The sequence below is a fragment of the Aotus nancymaae genome, unplaced genomic scaffold (genome assembly GCF_030222135.1).
Source record: "Aotus nancymaae isolate 86718 unplaced genomic scaffold, 86718_ANA_hifiasm-v0.15.2.pri h1tg000049l, whole genome shotgun sequence".
In the NCBI taxonomy this organism is placed as follows: Eukaryota; Metazoa; Chordata; class Mammalia; order Primates; family Aotidae; genus Aotus; species Aotus nancymaae.
In genome coordinates, this window is record NW_026988463.1 from 3,942,982 (window position 1) to 3,967,933 (window position 24,952).

Consider the following 24,952-nt stretch of genomic DNA (forward strand, 5'->3'; position numbering starts at 1 on the left):
CACGATGCAGTGCTGTGACCAGATCCATTTTACAGATGAGGACGCTGAGAAAGAGCAGGCACTGGCCCAGAGCCACATGGCCGGACCCGAGTAGAGGGGCGGTGAGCCCAGGCAACAGAGCTCCTGACCCCGACCATCTCCAGGTGAACGGGGACAGCCCGTCAGTGCGGCAGAGTCAGTGGGCTGACTCAACATTCCTGGCAGGCCTGGGCACTGCTGTTTAAGCTGATGGATGAGGTACTGGTTAAAGTACATCAAAATGAAGTATTTCTGCTAACGAAACATTACAGAAAAACAGAATATTAGAAGAAAAGAGAAGCAGTAATTATCACATCCCTGAAGCAGTGAGAACAGAACAGACAGCAGATGGCCTGAGAACGCTGGAGACAAGGCAACCCACGAACACACACGTCTAAAACGCACACACACAAGCTCAGAGCCATACGGGGTCGAGTCGAAGAACCCCGGGACCTCTCGCTCAGTCCCTCAGGCCTAAATGACCACTGGGCTCCATAACCAGGCTGGTGACGACCCAAGTCAAGAAGAGGTGAAAATATACTCAGCAGACTCTCAGGCAGGAAGACTGTTACCAGGCTGTGGAAATATTCCATCAGGAAGTCAAAATAAGAAAATATTTGGCATTTGGGGAAATTTCGTGGAAGTGCAATATTTCACTCGCTGGCAATGCCAGTTCAATGATTCTGCACATACATTTTCATCTCTCTCTCTAGACATACATATAATTTCTTACTTTGAAGTGATTTTAGACTTACAGAGAGTGGGACAGACAGTTCAAGGAGTGTGCATATATCTTTCTCCATACATACCCATAGGACAGTCACGAAAAGCAAAGCAACTCACACTGGCACAACACCGTTAACTAAGCTGCAGGCTCTATTCTGACATCCCTGGTTTCCCCAACGTCCCTTTGCTGTTTGGGGTCTCCTGTAGGTACTGCATTGCATTTAGCCCTCATGCCTCCTGCTTGCCCCCAGCCTATGGGGGTTCCTCTGTCTTTCCCTGTCTCTCCTGTCTGCTGCGTTTGAAGTCCTGGCCAGGCATTCTGTCAAATGTCTGGATCTGGACCTGCCTGGGGTTTTCTCAGAGGAGACTGAGGTTTGGGGTCTGTGGGAAGAACGCCACAGAGGTGATGTGCCCTTCTCAGCACACCACACAGGGGTACGGGATGGCCATGTGTCTTGCTAGCAGTGAGGCTCACCTGGATCATACGGTAAAGGTGGCATCTGCCTGCTGTCAAGTTCCTTACCCCCCCGCCTCCCACCTTTCTTTTTTGAGATAGGATCTCATCCTAGTGCCCAGGCTAGAGTGCAATGGTGTGACCTTGGTTCACTGTAGCCTCTGCCTCCCAGGCTCAAGCGATCCTCCTGCCTCAGCCTCCCAGGTAGCTGGGACTACAGGAGCATACCAATATGCCTGGCTAATTTTTATACTTTTTGTAGAGATGGTTTTTTTTTAAAAATTGTTTTTGTTTTTTTGAGATGGAGTTTCACGCCGTCGCCCAGGCTAGAGTGCAGTGACGTGATCTTGGCTCACTGCAACCTCTGCCTCCAAGTAAAGCAGTTCTCCTGCCTCAGCCTCCCAAGTAGCTGGGACTACAGGCATGTGCCACCACACCTGGTTAATTTTTGTATTTTTAGTAGAGATGTTGTTTCATCATGTTGGCTGGGCTGGTCTCGAACCCCTGATCTCAAGTGATCTGCCCACCTAGGCCTTCCAAAGTGCTGGGATTACAGGCGTGAGCCACTGTACCTGGCCTAATTTTTGTATTTTTAGTAGAGCTGGAGTTTCACCATGTTGGCGAGGTTGGTCTTAAACCCCTGACCTGAAGTGATCTGCCTGCCTCAGCCTTCCAAAGTGCTGGGATTATAGGTGTGAGCCAGGCTGAGAGTACCCTTTAGTTTTATAACAGCTTTATTAAGATAGAATAAACATAGCATACAATGCACCCATTTACAGTATAAAACTCCAGGGTTTTCAGCATATTCACAGGGTTGTGCAAGCATCACCACTATCAATTCAGACTACTGTTTATCATAAATACCTATTTAATTTCTAAGCTGTATATGTTTATATATGTATCTATAAAATATAAAATCATTTTTTCAATTTCTATAATAAATGAAAATGCCTTTACTTCCTCAAATTGGGCTGACCGAGCCTATTCGTAATGACTTCCCACAAAGAAAACAAGTAGATGAAAAATGTGATCATTTATTGAGGGTCATTTTCAAAATTCGCTGTCAGAAAAGGATGGTTCCTAAGGTAAGTGGCCTCAAAGGGGAAGGAGAAACCTTTTGAAAGCAGGACAGGTCCTCTCTGAATCATCCCCGTGTGGGTAAATTGATACCATTAGCTTCTTTACTGACTGGTCCATGTGGAAACGCCCAGTAGCCGTGCGGCCCGGGGTTCTGAATACTAGATGAAGGTAAACTCAGGAAGACCAGCCAAGCAGGTGCGTGCCCAGGGAGGCCTTCCAGAAATGAACTAAGATGCTTTCACAGCTCGAATGGTTCACGGATCAGAACTAATGTGATGGAAGTCATTCAATTTTGGGTTTTCTTTTCTTTCTTTCTTTGTTTTTTTTGAGATGGACTCTCACTCTATTCCCCAGGATGAAGTGCAGTGGCACGATCCCGGCTCACTGCAATCTCCGCCTCCGAGATTCAAGGGATCCTCCTGCCTCAGCCTCCTGAGTAGCTAGGACTATAGGCATGTGCCACCATACCTGGCTAATTTTTTTTTTTTTGAGACAGAGTTTTGTTCTTGTTGCCCAGGCTGGAGTGCAATGGCGCGATCTCGGCTCACTGCAACCTCCGCCTCCTGGGTTCAAGCGATTCTCCTGCTTCAGCCTCCCAAGTAGCTGGGACTACAGGTGCCTGCCACCACACCTGGCTAATTTTTTGTATTTTCACTAGAGACAGGTTTCTCAATGTTGGTCAGGTTGGTCTTGAACTCCCTACCTCAGATGATCCGCCCGCCTCTGCCTCCCACAGTGCTGGGATAACAGGCGTGAGCCACTGCGCCCAGTTGGGTTTTCTTTTTCTTCACAAAGATGTTGGAAAAGCTGTTTTTACTGACATACGACATCTAGATCTGCCCATCACCCACAGGGTTCACAAGAAAATGGAAAGCAAATGCTTGCTGGAGCACTGACATCACGTTCAACAGGCCAAGATGCCCATGCTCCTGTGACATATGAGTGACTTGCTATGGCTGAGGGCATCCAACTGAACAGCAATGGTCAGCCACAATCATTGTGAGAATCTCCCTTGAACCAGAACCGTGGAGAAGGTGGGACCTTCCCAGAGAGCCAGTGACTTCCTGCAGGCAAGCCAGGACCGTCTCTTGGCCCCTCCCAGTCCTCCACAACTCCATCTGTGGTCACTGTCCCTGCTCTGTGTGGACTGAATGCGTGCGTGCCTGAGTGTTAGCGGGCTTCTTCTCAGGCCTAGCATCTGTAGGAACCACTCTGGCTAATCTCCCAGCAATCCCGAGAGGTCTCCTCCTTATCAGCACTGCACTGATGAGGAAAACTCTTGCTTAGAGGAATTAAGTGATTTTTTTTTCCTTGAGATGGAGTCTTGCTCTGTCACCCAGGCTGGAGTGCAATGGCGTGATCTCGGTTCACTGAAACCTCTGCCTCCCGAGTTCAAGCGATTCTCTGCCTCAGCCTCCTGAGTAGCTGGGATTACAGGTGCATGCCTGGCTAATTTTGTATTTTTAGTAGAGACGGGGTTTCACCGTGTTGGTCAGGCTGGTCTCGAACTCCTGATCTTGTGATCCACCCACCTCGGCCTCCCAAAGTGCTGGGACTACAAGTGTGAGTCACTGCGCACAGCCTTCTTTTCTTTTTTCTCCTTTTTTTTTTTTGAGACAGGGTCTTGTCTGTCACCCAGGCTGGAGTGCAATGGCACCATATTAGCTCACTGCAGCCTCGAACCCCTGGGCTCAAGTGATCCTCCTGCCTCAGCCGTCTGAGTGGTAAGGACTACAGGCGTGAGTCACCGCACCTGGCTGCAATTTCTTCACAGTCACAAAGCCCAGGCTTTGAGAAGGATCTTGTTTCAAGTTGCAGCCCTTCCCACCATGCTCTGCCTCCCCTCCGAGCTCCGCCTTCCCTCTGAGCTCCGCCTCCCCTCCTCCACGCTGACAGTCGAGTCCTTGTCTCTAAATGCTCACTCCTTGGCTTCCTTCTTAACTCCACTTTCTTTCACTTGGGCAGTATCTATCCCCTCATTATGCAATGTCAGGGCCCTTCGGATGAGGACCTCTCACTGCTGGTCACTTCAAGAAGCCAAGGGCAGGCACAAAGGCTCATGCCTGTAATCCCAGCATTTTAAGAGGCCAAAGCAGGAGGAATTTATGAGCCTAGGAGTTTGCAACCAGCCTGGACAATACAGCAAGACCTCATCTCTACAAAAAAAAAATTTTTTTTTAATTAGCTAGGCATGGTGGCCCATGCCTGTGGTCCAAGCAACTCAGAAGGTTGACTTGGGAGGGTCGCTTCTGCTCGGGAATTTGAGACTGCAGTGAGTCAAGATCATGCCACTGGTACTTTAGCCTGGGCAACAGAGCGAGACCCCATCTCTTAAAAAAAAAAAAAAAAAAAAGAAGGCTGGGTGTGGTGGCTCAGGCCTGTAATCCCAGCACTTTGGGAGGCCAAGGCAGGTGGATCACCTGAGGTCAAGAGTCCAAGACCAGCCTGACCAACATGGAGAAACCCCATCTCTACTAAAAATACAAAATTAGCTGGACATGGTAGCACACACCTGTAATCTCAGCTACTTGAAAGGCTGAGGCAAAAGAATTGCTTGAACCTAGGAGGCGGAGGTTGCAGTGAGCTGAGATCAAGCCATTGTACTCCAGCCTGGGTGACAGAGCAAGACTTGGTCTCAAAAAAACCCACAAAAAACAGCCAACACTTGGGTATAGAGAGGGTTCCCTGTGAGCTATGACTTCAGGGGCAAAGCCCTGGCCTTTCACGTCACTATCATTTCCTGGTAGGTCGTTAACAATATACAGGCTATGTTACAACAGATAAGAATTTTCCAGCTATGACCTGGGAGATGACTTAAGTTCCCATAGGACACACATGAGAAGGGTGGGAAATAAGCCCTTCGTGGACGCTGCCCTGGTTCTACACGGTTCTGCTTGGGCTTCTGAGTTCCATGCTTTGCCTGGCTCTGCCGAGCTGCATCGCTCTGCATGTTTAATTAAAGAATTAACAACTTCAGCCAAAGAGAAACTGTTAATTACTACATGCCAGGCACCAAGCTCGACACTTGGGAAATAGGTGAGTTATTTAACATGCAGTCTCTGATTTCAAAGAGCTCACAGGAAGGCGCATAGGAAACAAAGATTTACGGTGGTGTATGTTACGGCCAAGTGGGACAGACTGAAGGGACTGAGAATGTGGAGAGGAGGGAACAGCCTTATTGGCTGAGGAGGCACAGGAAACCGTAGCAGAGCTGAGCAGTGAATGCAGACAGGAGTTCAGAGGGAAAGCGAAGTCATGCGGATTGCAAGTGAGCGGCAGCTAGAACAGAACACACGTGAAAACCTTTGCATGCTCATTCAGGGACTGTTTACTGAACACCTTTCTCTAATCTCTTCATCCTTGGCATGAAACTGCTTTGTCTACACGAGCATTCCCCCAAAAGGTGTGACCCACATTAGCCCTGCAAGGTGCAGCTTGAAAGAAACAATTGTGCTCAAAGAGGCCTGAGAATGCCATATGTGCTGCACCCTCCTCTGAAGGCCTGGCTATTGCCTGCTAGCCTAGTAAAGGCTCTGAGCAGCACTGCAGTAAAGAAACCCTTTGTGTGTTGTATAACCCAGTTTCCCAAATTTACTTCACCACTGAGAGCCCCCGGCCCCACGTTTATTTATTTATTTTTGTTGAGAAAGGGCAAGGTCTCACTCTGTGATCCAGGCTGGAGTGCAGTGGCACAATCATAGCTCACTGCACATTAAATTCCTGGGCTCAAGTGATCCTCGTACCTCAGCCTCCCAAGTAGCTGGGACCACACGTACACAGCACCAAGCCCGGTTAATTAAAAAAAATCTTTTTGTAGAGATGACGTCTTGCTATGTTGTCCAGGCTGGTCTCGAAATCCTAGCCTCAGGTGTTCCTCCTACCTTGGCCACCCAAAGCACCAGGATTACAGGCGTGAGCCACTGTGCCTGGCCTTCTGTCAACTTGATAGATTACAAGATTCTCAGAACTTTCAATGATTATTTGGAAAATCTCCACATGCCAAGAAGATATGCTAAATGTTTTTTGCTTATTCCGATCAAAACAAATATGTATGACTAGAATACAATGCAGCATAGAATCGCCATCGCTAAAACTGTGGTCACTAAACCGTGACACCTGTGACCACATCCCTTACCAGGGACACACATACATGGAAGCTAAAATGGCAAACACAAAAAATTACTCATTTTTGGCTTGGGTTGCCTTTCACTACTTAAATACAGCTCAGTTTGCAGGCTGGAGGAAACAATTTTTCCCCAAAAAGCAAAATCATTCCCAATTCCTCCCCATGCCAGCCCCTCTCAGCCTGGGTCCGCTGTCTAGGAGCCCAGGGCTCCATTTTCTGACTCCTGCAAAACATCAGCCCAGGCAAGGCAGCCGTCTCTAAAGTTTGCAGGTATCCAGGGAATCTCAGATACATGAGCTTTAGGCACATTCCAAGAGTTCAGGAAAGAGAGAGTCCAACGCCACTGTCCCAGTGATTCTGCACCCCCAGGGAACATGGGCCATGTCTGGAGACATTTTTGGTTGGCACAGTTGGGGAGTAGGGTACGGGTGAGTATCTGGTATCTGTCAGGTGAAGGCTAGGGATGCTGTCGGCCATGTGGCAGTGCACAGGACAGCCCCACGGCACAGGACCACCTGGTCCAAAATGCCAATGGTGCCAAGGCGAGAAGCCCTGCATCATGCTAACAAATGAAATGATACATGAGTGGCGTCAATGATAATTACACATGTATTCTGACCCAGTAAATAATCTGGATACCCCAGCTGACTGCCACATCACGAAGACAGTTCATTGTAAATACCACCAGCAGCTTGGTATCGTAAATGCCAACAGAAGCCTGTGAATGAATGTGGAGAGGCAGAGATGTATCGGGTGAGGCCGTAACCACTGGCCGCCATCCTCACCGACACCCCACTGTGTCATCTGAGAACACAAAGCAGCACAGAACTGTTTTTATTCTCCCTCTCATTCTAAGAATGGAGACGGTAGATATTTAAACTATAAAAATAAACAGAAGTAACCAGTGGGGGAACTAAATCAGACGTGAAAGCAGAGGAACAGCTCATAAACTGAAATGATTTCATACACCCAAGGTCGGCTGCGTCAATTCCTTGGTAGTTTATGATGACAGAAGGTCAGTCCAGAAATGGGCACTTCTAGGCGGCTACCAGGGGATCTCGGTTCCAATAATGAAATACTACAACGTACTCGGCAGCCTGCACTCTCAGCGAGCTGTGTCCTAAGATTCACCCACACCAACATCATTTCAAGTAATCATTAAACAGTGGATTTCAAGAGACGTAGAAGTATTTGAGAAAGTGGTCTCTGAAATCAGACTATCAACTAGCTCTGCACCCAAAGCACCAAGGAGAGCCACCTTTCATTGTCATTTATGACTAGCTTCCAGAAGTCCTCAAAAATGCCACAAGTCCCAGGAAGAGAAAGTAACTCATAACTCAAGTGAGAAGCATCCTCATGCAACGGAAAGGAAACGGAGGTGTGTAATGCGTCAAAAAGCCAGGATATTAAAAATGCGAAATGCTACTAACTTTAGACTACATTTTAAAATCGTGAAAACCAAATCGAAGAGCATTCCAACTTGTGCGCCTCAGACCCGGAGGCTGTTTATTATTTCACGTGCTCTACTGCAGAATTAATAGAAAGTTTTAGAAGTAGGAAAAAACAAAAAAACTAACCTTAAGGTTATCAAAGGTTTTGACAGTCTGCGCCAAGTCACTGACATTCCCTGATGACGCTGTCCCCTGTCCCCTAGGGCCTGAGGACACCTGTGAGCCGCCAATGACCTCAAAGCCAGAAAGCAAGGCCTCTGCACAGCTGCAGCGAGACTCCTTGGCTCTCTGACCCGATATCAGGTATGTCTTCAAACCTATGATGGATAAAAGTTACAGTCAGCACAGATTCAAAGCACCGTCAGTTGAAACGCAGCTCCGTCTTGCTCTCTGGGGAGGACTCACTCCTGGAAAGTTGAGAGTAAAGGGAAAATGTGAATAGGTCATCATTTAGGACGGACTTCCACCATGGTTCTGGAGAGGTGCACCCTCAGGGAGACACTGGCCCCCGAGACACACCAGTTAGTCCCATTAGGTTTTCCTGGGAGTAATGGCTGCATGTTTCATGTTTGTCCTTCAGGGTTAAAGTAAGCATTAAAAAGTTCCTCCGCAGAAGGGTCCTCTGACCTCTCTGCAAAGGCAGCAAAGCAGATTGGTTGGCCCTAGACACTGCTTGGGTTTACTTCCATCTGTAAACACCAGTCCAGTGAGTACCTTCATAACGAGCAGTCTGCACGTCATGGCAGCCTTGCGTACTGACCATCTTATCTGTGTCAGAGATTGCAAATCTACCCGGAAAACGAGACCCTACTGCAGAGCAACAGGCAATTAACCTCCCCTGACTCACATCTGCTGAGCATCTATTTCCTGTTGGATCCAAACTCACCCCAGGAACATCCAGCTTTTGTTAAGCTGACGTCCACATGCATTTTATTCTCTCACAAAATCTCCCATTTAGGAAAAAAGAAAAAAGTTGGTCAAAAGGACACTTGACTTCTATCTTTACAATTCTCCTGCGAGGCTGAACTAACACCCGGACCCACACCGCCCGGGGAAGGAGCTGTGAACAGACGGGTGGCTCCGGCTCCAGGAATCTGCTGGGAAGATGGTAAAGGAGCAGCCTTTCCAGGAAGAGCCCAAGGAATTTTTGAAAAAGAAGTAAACTTTATTTAAAGAAATCCATCCTTTGTTCTCACTAGAATTTAACCAGATGGCAAATGTATCGGGAAGGAGGGACAATGTAATTTAACATTTAAATAACATTTATTTCAGGCCTGGTGTATGCCACACACTGAGAATAAAATCATGAACAAAGCAGGGTCCCTTCTTCTTCTTCTTTTTTTTTTACTGAGATGGAGTCTCACTCTGTTACCCAGGCTAGAGTGCAATGATGCAATCTCAGTTCACTGCAGCTTCCACCTCCTGGGTTCAAGCAATTCTCCTGACTTAGCCTCCTGAGTAGGTGGGATTACAGGTGCCCACCACCATGCCTGGCTAATTTTTGTATTTTTTGTAGAGACAGGGTTTCTCCATGTTGGCCAGGCTGGTCTAGAACACCTGACCTTAAGTGATCTGCCCACCTCTGTCTCCCAAAGTCCTGGGTTTACAGGTATGAGCCACCGCGCCTGGTCGCAGGGTCTCTTCTTGAAGGGTTTAAGCTCCAACTTCAGGTTGTGAAGGGTGTGGCACGGAAAGATTCCACTGAGAGGCGACACGTCTACAACACTGATCAACTGTGGCTTTGTACACGGGGTATGCATTTAGTCAGTGCTTTAAAATTAATCATCAGAAACCTAGCGACCACTTCACCAGTGATGCTTACTGATATTGTAAGTACGGCACCATCTCACCACCGCATCTCCCTCTCTCCTCATAAAAACACTACGTGCTTATCTTTTCAAGTCAACTGTTCTGAGAATTTGGCAAGAGTCCTGGAAACACCTAAAGACATCTTAAAGCAGAGCCAAAGCACAGCTGAGAATCTAAACACTTAGGTTATTTTTAGATGCCAGCTGGCCCCAAGAAACTCTTCATGGTTCTTTTTCCCCTTTAGAGGTAGGGTCTTGCCCTGCTGCCCAGGCTGGAGTGCAGTGGTGCAACAATGACGCCCTACAGCCTCCACCTCCTCAGCTCCTATAGCCTCAGCCTCCTGAGCAGCTAGGACTACAGACGGGTGTCACTATGCCCAGCTATGTTTTTTTTTTTAAAAGAGTTAGGGTCTCACTGTATTGGCCAGGCTGGTCTCCAACTTCTGGGCTCAAGTGATCCGCTCACCTTGGCCTCCCAAAGTGCTGGGATTACAGGTGTGAGCCACCGCACTGGTCCAATGGAAGAACTTTTGTGCATTTTCTTCACCAACAAAAACCTGCATCCCAACTTACGTACAAGGATCAATCATGGTTGTAACACGTATACCCTGACATGGAAACGTGAACTGGAACACGATGTAGGTGTGATGGCAGCTTTACGCTAATTCCTCAGATCTGTCTCAGGTGACACCGGACTGACTCTGTCATTTCACTTTGCCAGAGTTAAAAAATGCAACCTATCTGGACCAAAGAGAGGGAAACCAGCACCTCTGACCTGCTGGGAGTCTGAGCTGGCAGGGCTTTTTCCCGTCTTCTTCAGGAAGTACTCCTGTGAGAAGTCCTGTCCAGTGGGCTGCTCTAAGGCTTTCCTTCCCACGACTCCTGAGTGTGGCCCACAAGTCACTGGGTGGCAGGGTGGTGACAGAAGCCACTGCAAACCAGCGTGACCATGGAGGGCCACTCTGGAGACCACAGTCCCCATGCACTGTGAGAGGAAGGACATTTTTCTGGCTTGGAGGTAGGGAAAGCTGCGACTGAAGGATGAGGTTTTCCATTATGTCTGCGGCTGGCCCTGCAAGGTGCTGGCAGCTCAGGGCGCCCCTGCCTAAGGCTACGGCTCCCCGTATACAAGGGCTGCCCTGGGAGCATGAACTGGGCTGCCTCTCAAACCCAGGAAGGGTCCCTCTCCAGGTAACTGTTCACCTGCTCCCTCTGTGGCTCCAGAACTGTGAGAGAAAGTAAAGACGGACTTTCCTGGAAGTGTGTGGCAACTGAAGCAGAGAGAGGCTGAGCAGGGAGGCCTAAAGAGCTGGAGCACGATGGGACAGCCAGGACAGTCACAGTGCTCAGCACAGCAGTCCGCAGGGAGCACGGAGCAGGGAGCACCCCAGCAGCGAGTGCTGAGCAGCAGCGGCTGCCTCTGGTCCCAAGCCCGGCACGTGCCTCAGGCACATCTCCAAGGTCTGCCGTTGCTTTTGTGAACTGGGGTTACTGAGTCACTCTTAATTCATCAAACATTTATTAAGTACTTCTTGTTTACTACACACTGATGGGTGCAGGGACGACACATGACTGTGTCAGCCGGGATCATGACCCGTGTGGAGCGCATCACCTGAAGAGGGGCCGGGAGGATGGGCAGGTGTGACTATGGTCAGGCGTGCCAAGTCCCAGCACGAGGAAGGGTGGGTGCTCCAGAAAGCACAGGAGGGGACACCTTGACAAGCCTCGGGAAGGAAGGGGCTGTGGCTCGAATGTGTCTCCTCCAAAGATCAGGCGTTGCCGAGTGAGAGTCTTAAGGAAGCAGGGGTTTAGGAGGTGACGAGCCAGGAGGGCTACTCCCTGGCGATAGGATCAGGTACCTGCATACATGGGCTTGCCTCAGGGGGTTCTCTCACTTGCCCTCCCATTTTCTTCTCCCTTCCAGAAGATACGGCTCTCCCAGACACCTGAACCTGCTGGTGCCTTGATCCTGCACTTCCCAGCTTCTAGAAGTATGAGGACATAAATTCCCGTGCTGCATCGATTCCCCAGCCTGTGCTGTTCTGTTACTGCTGCACAAGCAGATGAAGACAGATGGCCCTGGATCGGTGCTCTCCACATGGAGAACTGAACGACGGGGTGAGGCGAGCCCCGCAACAGCAAACAGGGCCAGGGGTGGGGGTGGCTGACCAGGCAGGGAGGTTACCAGAACAGGTCATGAAAGGCCCTTTCTGGAGGGGGCCTGCAGCAGGAATAGCTAAAGGAATAGCTTTCAGCTCAGTGTGGCTGGAACAGAGAATGTGTGCAGGGAATGACAGCACCTGTGCAGGACGCTGCGTGGGCCATCCCGGGAAGCCTCCATCCTGTTGGGGGCGGGGGGAGCAGGAGGAAGAGCCACATGGGAGGCATGAGGCGTAGGGCAAGCCAGGAGGCTGGTGGAAATCCCAGCCATAGCAGGTGGGAAGTTGGGAGGCATAGAGGTCAGGAAACAATGGTGAAAATGGAAAACCTACTCTTCCCAAACTGGTGGTAAGAGGCAAGGCTCCCATACTGTCAATCAAGTGTGATGGGCGAGGGCCTGGCTGCTAGAGGGGGCCTCAGAGTCACGTCCAGGTCTGCCCCAATCCCGTGACCTAACTGAGCTGCTTCATGTCTCTGCCTCTCAGTTTCCTCATCTCTTAAGGAGGACAGGAGCAGGGCTTACCCCACAGCTCAGATGTGAGGCTTAAATCATCAACATGCACACAGCCACTACAGCTCCCTGGCACGCAGCAAGCACGCGACATGAGCTGTGATTATCGACGTGGTGTTTGACCTGTGTATCACCGGAACCTTTTTCATGCACCTTCTGTGTACAAAAGCATTTGCAAAACTGTTAAATCAATAATTGCTCCTGATTTGTTTCTGACTTGAGTTTTTCTTTAGGAAGCGCTGAGTGACCAACCTGTAGTGATGACACGATCCTACTAGTGTTACAAAGGTCAAACACACCTCTGCGGCCACAACAAGCAGAATCAGGAAACAAAATATCTTTTTATTTATGTTGCAATATGGAAAGCTAAATTTCAAGCGAAATCTCCTGCCAAAACCAGAGGGATATTAGCATGACAGCTAAGGCAGAGCTCAGCTGCCTGACCAGAAACGCCCAAGAAATACATCAGGGCAGGTTACTGAGTTCAAGCCCAGCCAAAGTCTTAAGTCAGGAGAATCTGCAGGCGATAGGATTTAATGAATAACCACACACATGTACCCTGGGGTCCAAGTTCATTGGAATGGCTCTTTTGCAGCAGAAGGTTAAAAAAAAAAAAAAAGACAGCTAAATGATTTAAGTATAGTGTAAATAGGAGAATAGTTAATATGATTTCTCATATTCTTTCCTGGTTATCCATTGATTTTAAACCTAAAAAACAGGGATGCCTTTTATCAGCTTAATTTCTACAGAGAGGGGTGGGCATCTCCATTATAATGGGTCCCTGTCTGACAAAGGAATTTGTCTACGGCTTCGTGCGTGGAGCTAACACAGTTAACCTTCTTAAGTATTCCCTTTTTGTATTTTTATTTTTTTTTCTTTCTGTTCCTTCAACAGGAACCTTCTTAAGTATTCTTAAGTACAGCTTTACTTCCTTTTTTTTTTTGAGACAGAGTCTTGCTCTGTCACCAGGCTGGTGTGCAGTGGCATGATCTCAGCTCACTGCAACCTCCACCTCCCGGGTTCAAGCGATTCTCCCATCTCAGCCTCCCCAGTAGCTGTGACTACAGGTATACGCCACCATGCTCAGCCAGTTATTTGTGTTTTAGAAGAGAGAGGTTTTGCTGTTGGCCAGACGGTCTCGATATCCTGATCTCATGATCCGCCCACCTGGGCCTCACAAAGTGCTGGGATTACAGGCGTGAGCCACAATGCCTGGCCAGTGTTACTTCTTTGAGAACTAAAACTGTGCCTTGCACATAGTGGCCATCTGTTTTGGTGAAGCGAGTATATGAAGAGTGACTGACAAAGCCCATTTTGGAAAAGGAAGACAATTCTGGCCTTGTTTGTCCTGGTCTGTTTCTGTGGGAGCCTTGCCTTGGATTGAGACACCCTCAGCCACCAAGAATCAAGGACCTGACCACCAACGCAACAGAAAGAGAAGGACAGCTGGGCACAGGGGTCACATCTACGACCTCAGCACTTTTGGAGGCCGAGACAGGAGGATCACTCGGGCCTAGGAGTTCGAGACCAGCCTGAGCAACACAGCAAGATCCCATCTCTATAAAAAATTAAAAAATTAGCTGGGTGTGGTGGCACCTGTGGTTCCAGCTACCAAGGAGGCTAAGGTGGGAGGATTGCTTGAGCCTGGGAGGTCGAGGCTATAGTGAACCTTGATTGCACCACTGCACTCCAACCTGGGCAACAGAGCAAGACCCTGCCTCAAAAAAAAAAAAAAAAAAAAAAAAAGAAAAACAAGAAAGAATAATCAGGAAGGAAAGAATGTTTTAAGACATGACGTTGGGAGCCAGCCACATAGCATAACAAATGCCTAGAAGCTTACATCACTTATGACTTAAAACAATAAACATAAGAGAGGCAATCAGCTTGGGCTGGTTCAGAAACATTCCAAAAACGTCTTTTCATTTTGCATCACATTCTTCCTCACGACTAGGTCTGAAAAGACCAAGCAGCATGAGAATTATTTAAACTAAACTGTAATCAGCCAATAAGAAAAATAAAGATTAAAATGCTTTAATCTACCAAATAACCAAATCCTACGGAGTTATAGATATATTTTATAATTATCTATTCCTTCTGCGTAAGAAGAGCAAAAGTTTTGGTACAAAACAAAGAGTGTCTTTCACCTGTTAACGTTAAAATGCTCTGGAGTAATGTAAGTCCTTCCTACTCATACATACAATAAATAATCACAAGGACTGATTTGTTCTAGTTGTCCTAGTATTTGATGATAAATCACAAGTTCCTACTACAAATGGCTGCTGGTGAAACTTAACCTCTTAAAAAATGAAGTCCCAGGCTGGGTGTGGTGGCTCACGCCTGTAATCCTAGCACTTTGGGAGGCTGAGATGGGAGGATGACTTGAGCTCAGGAGTTTGAGACCAGCCTGCCCAACATGGCAAAACTCCATCTCTACTAAAAATATAAAAATTAGCTGAGCATGGTGGTGCATGCCTATAATCCCAGCTACTCAGGAGGCTGAGCCAGGAGAACTGTTTGAACCCAGGAGGCAGAGGCTGCAGTGAGCCAAGATTGCTCCATTGCACTTCAGCCCAGGCAACAGAGTGAGACTCCTTATTAAAAAAAAAAAAGTCACAAATAATAAAATACAAGACAGATTTATGGAAGAAAGTTAAAGAAACAAAGGCTGGGCACCTTGCCTGTTTAACTTGATCTTCTGCCTAACCAAAAAAAAAAAAATTATTCTTTGTTTTATTGAGACAGAGTCTTGCTCTGTCACCCAGGCCGAAGGGCAGTGGAGTGATCTCAGCTCACTGCAACCTCCGCCTCCCGGGTTCAAGTGATTCTCCTGCCTCAGTCTTCAGAGTAGCTGGGATTACAGGTGTGCACCACCGTGAGTGGCTAATTTTTATATTTTTGTTAGAGATGGAGTTCTGCCATGTTGGCCAGGCTGGTCGCGAACTCCTGACCTCAAGTGATCTGCCCGCCTCTGTCTCCCAAAGTGCTGGGATTACAGGCATGAGCCACCACACCTGGCCAGTTTAAGAGTGTATGCACAAATACTTTCTCTCTCTCCCTCCCCCTTCCCCACCCCTGCCTTTAAACAGGTGCTTTCTGTACCCAGCTTCCCCTCTCTCTCCCAGCAATGGTTAAACAGATAGATCACAGCCAAATGGGAATGACAGGCACCCTGCTGAGTGACCACATTCCCGTTCTGGCTTCTTACCTTGCGTATTCCATGTTAATAAATGCCCCACTGCTAAATGCTACATTCCCGAAGGCTAACACAGGGAGAGTCCAGGAGTCACAAACTTCAGAGACCCTCGCCGCCTCTCACCTCTAAGAAAGATCTTGGATTGTGGTTTATTCTCACGAGCCTTCACAAAGACGGCAGGAACGAGTCTCTGAGAGAGACATCCGGCACGTCTGTCAACAGCCTACCAGGCACTATCTCAGCCATTCATTCGCTCATTCACTCACCCAGCAAACTAAATGTTTATTGAGTACTTACTGAAGGTTAGGATCTGGGCTAAGGGTTGAAAGAAATAAATAGGTTAAAAAAGAAAAAAAACTTGCTCGTGCATGGCTAAGCAAGAAAAAAGAAAAAAAGCAACCTAGGTGACTTTCACTTCAATGCTAGATCTTAGTTCCCTTGTCTAGATAATGGAAATACTGGCCGGGCGTGGTGGCTCATGCCTGTAATCCCAGGACTTTGGGAGGATGAGATGGGTGGATTACTTGAGGTCAGGAGTTCAAGACCAGCCTGGCCAACATGGCAAAACCCTGTCTCTATGAAAAATACAAGACTTAGCCAGGTGTGGTGGCACACGCCTGTAGTCCCAGCTACTCGGGAGGGGGAGGCAGGAGAATCTCTTGAACCCAGGTTAATTCAGCAGGTTAGAAACACTTTCTATCTGGAATGAACAAATCTAGCTTCTGTAAGAAAAGTGTTTCTAACCTGCTGAATCGAAACATAGAGAGGCAGGGGTCACAGATAGTTGAGACTGCACCACTGCACTCCAGCCTGGGCAACAGAGTGAGACCCTGTCTCAAAAAAAAAAAAGAAAAGAAAAGAAAAAGAAAATGAAAATGCTGTGATATGTTGGTCATAGCACACATAGGGCTGTTGTGAGGATTAAATGAGTTAATTCATGTCAACAGGGACATGCGAAAGGGAAAGACAGTGCTTGTCCTGAGAGCGGCCGTGAATGTGAGGACAGTGAGTGAGCGACGATCTGGACCCACAAGAAGTGAGTGTCACACGAAGTCAAGTCCAAGTGTCTACGGGATGTTCAGAAGCGACAAACCGCACTTCAACAATGAGTTGGGACAACAAAATGAAAATGAAGGTCTGCGATAACTAAGAAAGTCATAATAGAGCATAGTTTAAATAATGGGAAGAGGCTATGAAACGAGAGCTGGGGAAAGACAGCAGAACCGAAACAGACCACCACAGATGAGTTTTCACTTGGGAAGTGACAGCATCGAATGCACCAGATGCCACAGACGGGAGGGAGGGGAGGTCAGGTCACATCTACAGCAGGGACGGGGGTCCCAGACCAGACTCTTGTCCCTAGAGAGCTAACAGCTCATCTGAAGGTTTCTAAGAGGTGCTGATTCAAGTACAGAGTGTAGATGATGAAAATCAGATTCTAGAAAGGAGAGAAATGAAAAACTAAATTTAAAATCTGAGACTAGGTAGTCGCTAGATCCTTGAAAACCAAAAAAGGGAATACACTGAAAATGAAAAGTAAGCTGTCTGATGTTTAGTGAAAGAAGCCAGCCCCTACGTGATCCCGTTTATACGCGATGTCTAGCGTAGGGAGATCTGGAGGCACAGAATGCAGGTGAGCGGCTGCCGAGGGTTTAGGAGACAGAGGGTGTGACTGCTGAGTGGGCTCAGGGTTACTTTGTAGGGTGATGCAAATGGAAAGTTAGGTTGTGGTGATGGTTGCACAACACTGTGAATACACTAAAAACCACCGAATTGTACCCTTGAGAGGGGGAAATTGCATCGTATGTGAATTATTCCTCATTAGAGCTGTTTTTTGAAAAAGAAGAGGAAGCTGGGTGTGGTGGTACATTTCTGTGGTCTCAGCTACTTGGGACCACCGAATTGTACACTTGAGACGGCTGAATTGTATCCTATGTGAATTATTCGTCAATAAAGCTGTTTTCTAAGAAAGGAAAGGAGACTGGGTGTGGTGGTACATTTCTGTGGTCTCAGCTACTTGGGAGGCTGAGGCGGGAGGACTGCTTGAGCACAGGACGTGGAGGCTGCAGTGAGCTATGACTGCGCCACTGCACTCCAGCCGAGGTAACAGGGTGAGACCCTGTCTCAAATATAATAATAATAATAATAATGCAATAAACTAAATAAAGCAATGTGAACATCAACAAGATGCAATAATTCTGAGACTCAGAGAAGAAATAAAGCTGGGAAGAAACACGCCCTCCGTAAGAGTACAAGGTAGAGTGAGCAGTAGCAGGTAAATGAAAAATATTAAAGGCTAAGAAATAGATAATATGGGCCGGGCGCAATAGCTCGCACCTGTAATCCCAGCATTTTGGGAGGCCAAGGTGGGCGGATCACTTGAACCTGGGAGGCAGAGGCTGCAGTGAGCTGAGCTCGCACCACTGCACTCTAGCCTGGGTGGCAGAGTAAAACTCCTTCTCAAAAAAATAAAAATAAATAAATAAATAAATAAACGAAATAGATAATGTGGTAGAGCTAGGGCAGAAAAACACGTAAGTCAGGAATAAGGCCAAATAACCTTGACGAACTAAAAACTCAACATGGCAAGAGTTCAGAAGTCTGGGAGAGATTAAATAAAACAAAACAAAAGAAAATTTGACCTTCATGAAACAGCTCCAAGAAACATCCAATCTGCAGCTTTCACTATTGTAGTCCACACTGAAAAATGCGGGGCCAACATCCACGCTGTCTTCTTCCAGCAACAGCACACTTCTCCTGCGGCAGGTGTGGCCCGCACAGCACGGTGAACCCGGCCACACCCGCACACCGGACGCCTGGGCACAAAAATGCAGCATGGGCCACTGTCCTTGCCTGGAACACAGATGGATCTTTTCATCCAGGAGGACATTTACTTGCAAAGGCATTTTCTTCTGACCCACAGGTGGTTTTACCTGCCCTGACACCTCCCGTGGGCATCTTGAGCTGGAGGAAAGGCCACTGAGACTATGGAGCCACCTCTCCTGTAAACCTCGTATCATGCAAAGAAAAAACAAGATGCCGAAAATTCTTCTTCTTCTTCTTATTTTTTTTAGATGTACTCTCGCTCTGTCGCCCAGGCTGGAGTCAGTGGCAAAATCTGGGGTCACTGCAATCTCTGTCTCCCGGGTTCAAGCGATTCTCCTGCCTCAGCCTCTCAAGTAGCTAAGATTACAGGCATGCACCCCACCTGGCTAATTTTTGTATTTTAAGTAGAGACGGGGTTTCACCACGTTGGCCAGGCTGGTCTCAAACTCCTGACCTGACGTGATCCGCCCGCCTCAGCCTCTGAAAGTGCTGGGATTACAGGCATGAGCCACCATGCCTGACCAATGCTGAACATTTGTGACTAACCTTCTGCGGAACAGTCATGCCACTGCCTTCACCACCTGCTGCTTCCTGGAAATGCTGATACAGGCTCCTGGCTCTCTCCCAGATCATATTTGCAGCACAGGCACACGCCTGCTGTGAATTTCCACACTTGTCAGATCACCCGGTTTTCAACTTGTTTTCAAGTTTTCACTCTTTTGAAGGGTATTTTGCACACTGGCTGGGGCAGAGGCTGACACTTCCCAGACTGTGTTTTCTTGTTTACAGAGCACATGCAGACTTGCTTGAGTCATCTAACAAGAAACCCCAAACCTCCATTGTCTCCCGAGATACCTCTGCTGTCTCCAATTTATTTTTTATTTTTTTCTTTAAATTCTTTTTGCTCTTCTTGTTTTGAATCCAATTTCATTTCGGCAGCACTAGTGGCTGAAATACTATGGACTATGTATTTTGGACTTTCTTTTTCTGACCTTTTTCGGAAGAATCACAGTTGTATTTGTGTGTGTGTGTGTGTGTGTGTGTGTGTGTATTTTGTTTTGATTTTTAAGAGACAGGCTCTTGCTCGTCACTCAGGCTGGAGTGCAGTAGCACAATCACGGATCACTGCAGCCTCGACCTCTTGGCCTCAAGTGATCCTCCCACCTTAACCTCTCGAGTAGCCGGGATTACAGGTGTGCAATATCACACCTGCCTTTTTTTTTTTTTTAAACTTTTCGTAGAGATGGAGTCTCATTATGTTGCCCAGGCTGGGCTTGAACTCCCGGCCTGAAGTGATCCTCCGGCCTCAGCCTCTCAAATTGCTGGAATTACGGGCATGAGCCACTGCACCCAGACTCAGGAATTTTTTAATAACCTTAAGGTGTTTCTGCACATTCCACAAGAAGCTGAGAGCAGGGCCACTCCGCACCCAGGGATGTCCCAGGCTGGGTAATTTGCTCTTCTGCCGCACACCGTGCCACTGTCAGGTATGCCTCACTAAAATCCCATTGAAGTTGTGGACTCAACACACAATCAAAACTGAAAGCAAAACTGAGGCAGTGAGTAGTGAGTGCCCAAGCACGAGAAGCGGGGACAAAGGATGGGTCCCGGGCCATCAACACATGGAGAGCTGGCTTATAAAACGGTGACCTGGAGCTTCATTCAGCAGCCCTCACTTCCAAAGGGGTGAGGAGTCTTCAGAAGCTCCCCTGTCTTATGGCAGAAAGCTGAGCTCTGCACGGACCCTGGAAAAACCACTGTTGTCAAAGGAGAAATGGAAGTGGGCAGAAAGCCCAGGAAGGAGGGTTCCAGACTAGAAGAGGTATTGGTCTCAAACAAGACAGCTGGGTACTTAGAGAAGAAGAGAGATATGCCAGGCATGGTGGTTCACGCCTATAATCCCAGCACTGTGGGTGGCCAAGGGAGATGATTCACTGGAGGTCAAGAGTTTGAGACCAGTCTGGCCAACATGCTGAAATCCCGTCACCACTAAAAATACAAAAATTAACTGGGCATGGTGGCAGGCACTTGTCATCCCAGCTACTCGGGAGGCTGAGGCACGATAATCGCTTGAATCTGGGAGGTGGAGGTTGCAGTGACCCGAGATAGAGCCACTGCTCTCCTGCCTGGGCAACTGAGCGAGACTCCATCTCAAAAAAAAAAAGACTTCCTATTCCTGTGATGATGGACACGTTCTGTAGCTGTCCAGTTCAGTGGACTCCAGCCACATGTGGCTACTGACCACTGGAAATGTAGCTAGCATGAACAAGGAACGAATTTTTAAATGATTTCAATTATAATTTAAATTTTAAACAGCCACACAGGTCTGGCAGCTATGTATTAAGCAGTAAAGATCTACATCTGTCCTTACTGGTGAAAGAAATGAAGTGGACACAGAAAGCTCTTTTTTACCTTTATTAAATAAAGGTGAAGTGGTAAGAACGACTAAAAGAAAACGGGTGGAAAAAAAGGAAAACTAAGCATGAAACCAATAAGTATTCACTGTTATTTGTTATAGATGACATTTAGATGCAAAGACAAGAGGGAGAGTGCCCTGTACACTAATAGCAGCAATAGCCAATCAGAATGTGGTCTATCCATACAGTGGAATATTATGCAGCCATAAAAATGAGTAAAGCTGTCAGGAGTTCGAGACCAGCCTGGTCAACAAGGTGAAACCCTGTCTCTACTAAAAAACACCAAAAAAATCAGCCGGGCTTGGTGGCACGTGTCTGTAATCCCAGCTGCTCAGGAAGCTGACGCAGGAGAATCACTTGAACCCAGGAGGTGGAGGTTGCAGTGAGACTGTGTCACTGCACTCCAGCCTGGGTGACAGAGCAAAACTCTGTCTGCAAAAAAAAAAAAGAAAGTGGAATAGAAACAGTTACCCTATCAAACAAAATAGTAGATAATTTTTAAGATAAGGAAATAAAACCGCTTGGAAACATTTGAATATTATATCAAAAAAACCCTATAGGTGGGATGAAATATTGGTTCACAACTCTAATTTAGAGCCTATATATACATTAGCTCGACCTTACTTGACATATATTATTTCCAAAAACGATTTTAAATGTGAATATTTAGAAGATATGCCACAGTTTCTGCTTTTTATATAAACTTCAATTTTTACTATGTGAGTCTAAAAAACAGTTGTCAAAACACACTCCCAAGCTCTCTGATCTTTCACACCTATTAAAAGCAACACATGTATTAAACACACCACTGCACAATGGGCGTGTCATGGGTGCTCTCTGATTGCATGGGGTTGAATGTTTAACTAGGCTCGAGGCCACAGTGCTAATTGGATCTGGCAGAGACTGACAAGGCCATGCGGGCCGCAGGTGTTTCAGGAGAGGTATTACTCTACTGTCCCTTGCACTGAAGCCTTAGCCTCAGACAAATTTGTGAACCAGGTGGAATCTAACTCAGGTCACTGAGGCCAATCTCCACTTTCTGCCAGCCCCCTCCAGGACCCTACTGCCTCGGGAGGGCCCCTACCCCCCTGCCAACCTACCCCCTGACCGTCCACCAGCACCAAGGCTGCACAAACACCATGTAGACACACGAGTTCTGTCCCAACTCAGGGACAGGAGAGCATCAGAGACCAAACTCCAGCCCACTGCTCCACCAGCAGCCTGGGAGACCACCCCCTACAGCTGACTCATCTGCATACTGAGCCTTCCTGATACAAATGCAGGGGACAATATTTGTTCCCCCATCATACCCCAGAAATTCCCTTATTGCTGACATCCATTCTGAGTTTCCACAGTGCCTAACACGGGGGCAGCTCCAGGCTGAAATGGCGGGTCCCAGCGCCAGACTCCACTTCACCAGAACACTTCTGTTAGAGTCTTTGAAACATATGAAATTCCTTCTAGGATCCATAATAACGCCTTCTGAAACTCGATGGCAAGCCACTCGCCCTCAACCCTATTAGACTGGTGATTCCTTACCTTTTTTGTGACATACTTAATTTGTAATGTCCTCTTCTCCATTCTGAAACAAAATTAAATTCATGGACAATATAAGTTTTAATCACTGAGAGCGTAAGAGACACTTCCAGTGGCTGACAAGCCTTCCCTCAGTCACCTTTGTGCCCAGCCTAAGGGCAGGGTGGCACCGGAGCCTCCAAGTTTCAAAGGTGGCCACCAGGCCCCATCCCCTTTCCATCCTTCTCCCTGCCCAGAGAGAAGCGGCTTGAGGACAGGTTAAAGACTAAACACGGTCAGGCGTGGTGGCTCACACTTTTGTAATTCCAGCACTTTGGGAGGCAGAGGTGGGCGGATCATTTGAGGCCAGGAGTTCCAGACCAGCCTGGCCAACATGATGAAATCCCATCTCTACTAAAAACATAAAAATTAGCTGGGCATGGTGGCGCACACTGTAATCCCAGCTACTCAAGAGGCTGAGGCGGGATAATAGCTTGAACCCAGGAGGCAGAGGTTGCAGTGAGCCCAGATCGTGCCACAGCACTCCAGCCTGGGAGTGAGACTCTGTCTCAAAAAAAAAAAAAAAAAAAAAAAAAAAAGACTAAATATGCCACAACTCTGCATATGTGTATATGTATTATATACATGTATGCATAAGATACATATTTATATATACATGTGTGTATATCTGTGTATATGTGCATATCTGCAGTAATTTTTTTTTTAAAGAAGAAAATAGGCCAGATTCAGTGGCTCACATCTGTAATCCCAGCAGTTTGGGAGGCTGAGGCAGGGAGACTGCTTAAGCCCAGGCATTCAAAGCTGCAGTGACCCGTGACTGCACCACTGCACTCCAGCCTGGGTGTCAGAGTGAGACCCTGTCTCTAAAATATAAACAAACAAATAAAAATGAAACGGGGAAAATTTCTGAATAACTTTTATCCTATTCATTCTTTCAACATATCATAAGCTCCTGAAATCTATTAAGAATGAGATTAGACCTATTCTAAATCCTCCTAACACTTTACATGGACTCTGTGTCACTCATCTGGTACCGCGGTACCTGGGGGAAGGCCCAGTACCATGGACATTCAGAAATGTCAAGTATCGAATCACAGCCCTGCAACGGCGGTCCGTCTGCAAACGGCACCGGAGGTCCCGGAAGGGCAGAACACAGTACTGAAAGAGCAGTCATTTCTCTGGAGACTGAATTACACAGATCAACGTTCTTCACACAGTAAGAAACAAGAAGTTGTCTGATGGCCGGGTGCGGTGGCTCACGCCTGTAATCCCAGCACTTTGGGAGGCCGAGGCGGGTGGATCACAAGATCCGGAGATAGAGACCATCCTAACATGGTGAAACCCCGTCTCTACAGAAAAAAAAAAATGTGAATAGAAATAAAAATCGAAAAAAAAAAAAAAAAAGAAGTTGTCTGTTTATGGGTTCTATGGGAGTACCCGCTGCATGCCAGGCTAGACGCAGGTGATAAAACTGTGGGCACAACGTCCATCATCTGACTCAGCAGTAGGAACCAGCGGCAGTGAGAATCCACAAGCAGGACCCGAGTCACCAGCTGCGATTAAGAGCCAAGAAGAAAGCAAAAGCTTCCTGCAATAGAGAACAGCCAGCACTCAGGATGGACAGAGAATCAGGGAAGTCCTCGCTGAAGAAATGAGACTGAAGTGGAGACGTCACAGTGAGACGGAGCCAATCGTGGCAGTGAAGATCTGGGGAAGGCACCTGGGATGCAGGGATCAGCATGGAGAGGATGGTCCCAGGACACTCACCTGGCTGAAAGGTGGCAACTGTCCCTGAGGCAGAGTGAGGGGAGAAAGTGTGGCATGAGTCGAGGCTGGGGAGGTGGGCCAGGCCCTGGGAGCCATTATAAGAAGTGTCTGCCTGGCCAGGCGCAGTGATTCATGCCTGTGATCCTAGCACTTTGGGAGGCTGAGGCAGGAATATCACTTGAGGTCAGGAGTTTGAGACCAGCCTGGCTAACATGGTGAAAACCCGTTTCTACTAAAAATACAAAAATTAGCCAGTGGGGTGTAATCCCAGCTATTCAGGAGGCTGAGGCACGAGAATCACTTGAACCCAGGAGGTGGAGGCTGGAGTGAGCCAAGATTGCACCACTGCACTCCAGCCTGGAGACTCTGTCTCAAAATGACAAGAGGCATCTGACTTACATGCTAGGCACACAGAAGGGCTCTGCAGTGTTTTAAGTAAGAGAGACACAATTCGATTCTTTCTTTTTTTGCGAGTTAATTTTTTTTACCTTTTTTCTTTTGAAATGGAGTCTCGCTCTGTTGCCCAGGCTGGAGTGCAAGTGGCATGATATCGGCTCACTGCAACCTCTGCCTCCCAGGTTCAAGCGATTCTCCTGCCTCAGCCTCCCGAGCAGCTGGGGCTACAGGTGCCCGTCACCACACCGGGCTTATTTTTTTGTATGTTTAGTAGAGATGGGTTTCACCATATCGGCTAGACTAGTCTCGAACTTCTGACCCTTGTGATCTACCCACCTCGGCCTCCCAAAGTGCTGGGATTACGGATTACAGGTGTGAGCCACTGTGCCTGGCCTAATTTTTTTAAAACTTTTTACTTCAAACTAATGTTAGTCATACAGAAAAGGTGCATATACGGTACAAGGAATTCTATATACCTCTTGC

At 47.5% G+C, this 24,952-nt stretch overlaps 1 protein-coding gene across 3 annotated transcripts in view; it reads right to left on the minus strand.

Annotated features, from left to right (window-relative positions):
• Window positions 1-24,952, minus strand: part of ADCY9 (adenylate cyclase 9) — a 207,415-nt gene that overhangs the window by 36,042 nt on the left and 146,421 nt on the right. For all 3 annotated transcript variants that reach the window (XM_012441936.3, XM_012441937.3, XM_064362402.1), the window contains one exon: window positions 7,982-8,172. In XM_012441936.3, the coding sequence (XP_012297359.2) occupies window positions 7,982-8,172 (191 nt within the window). The remainder of the gene's footprint in view (window positions 1-7,981; window positions 8,173-24,952) is intronic.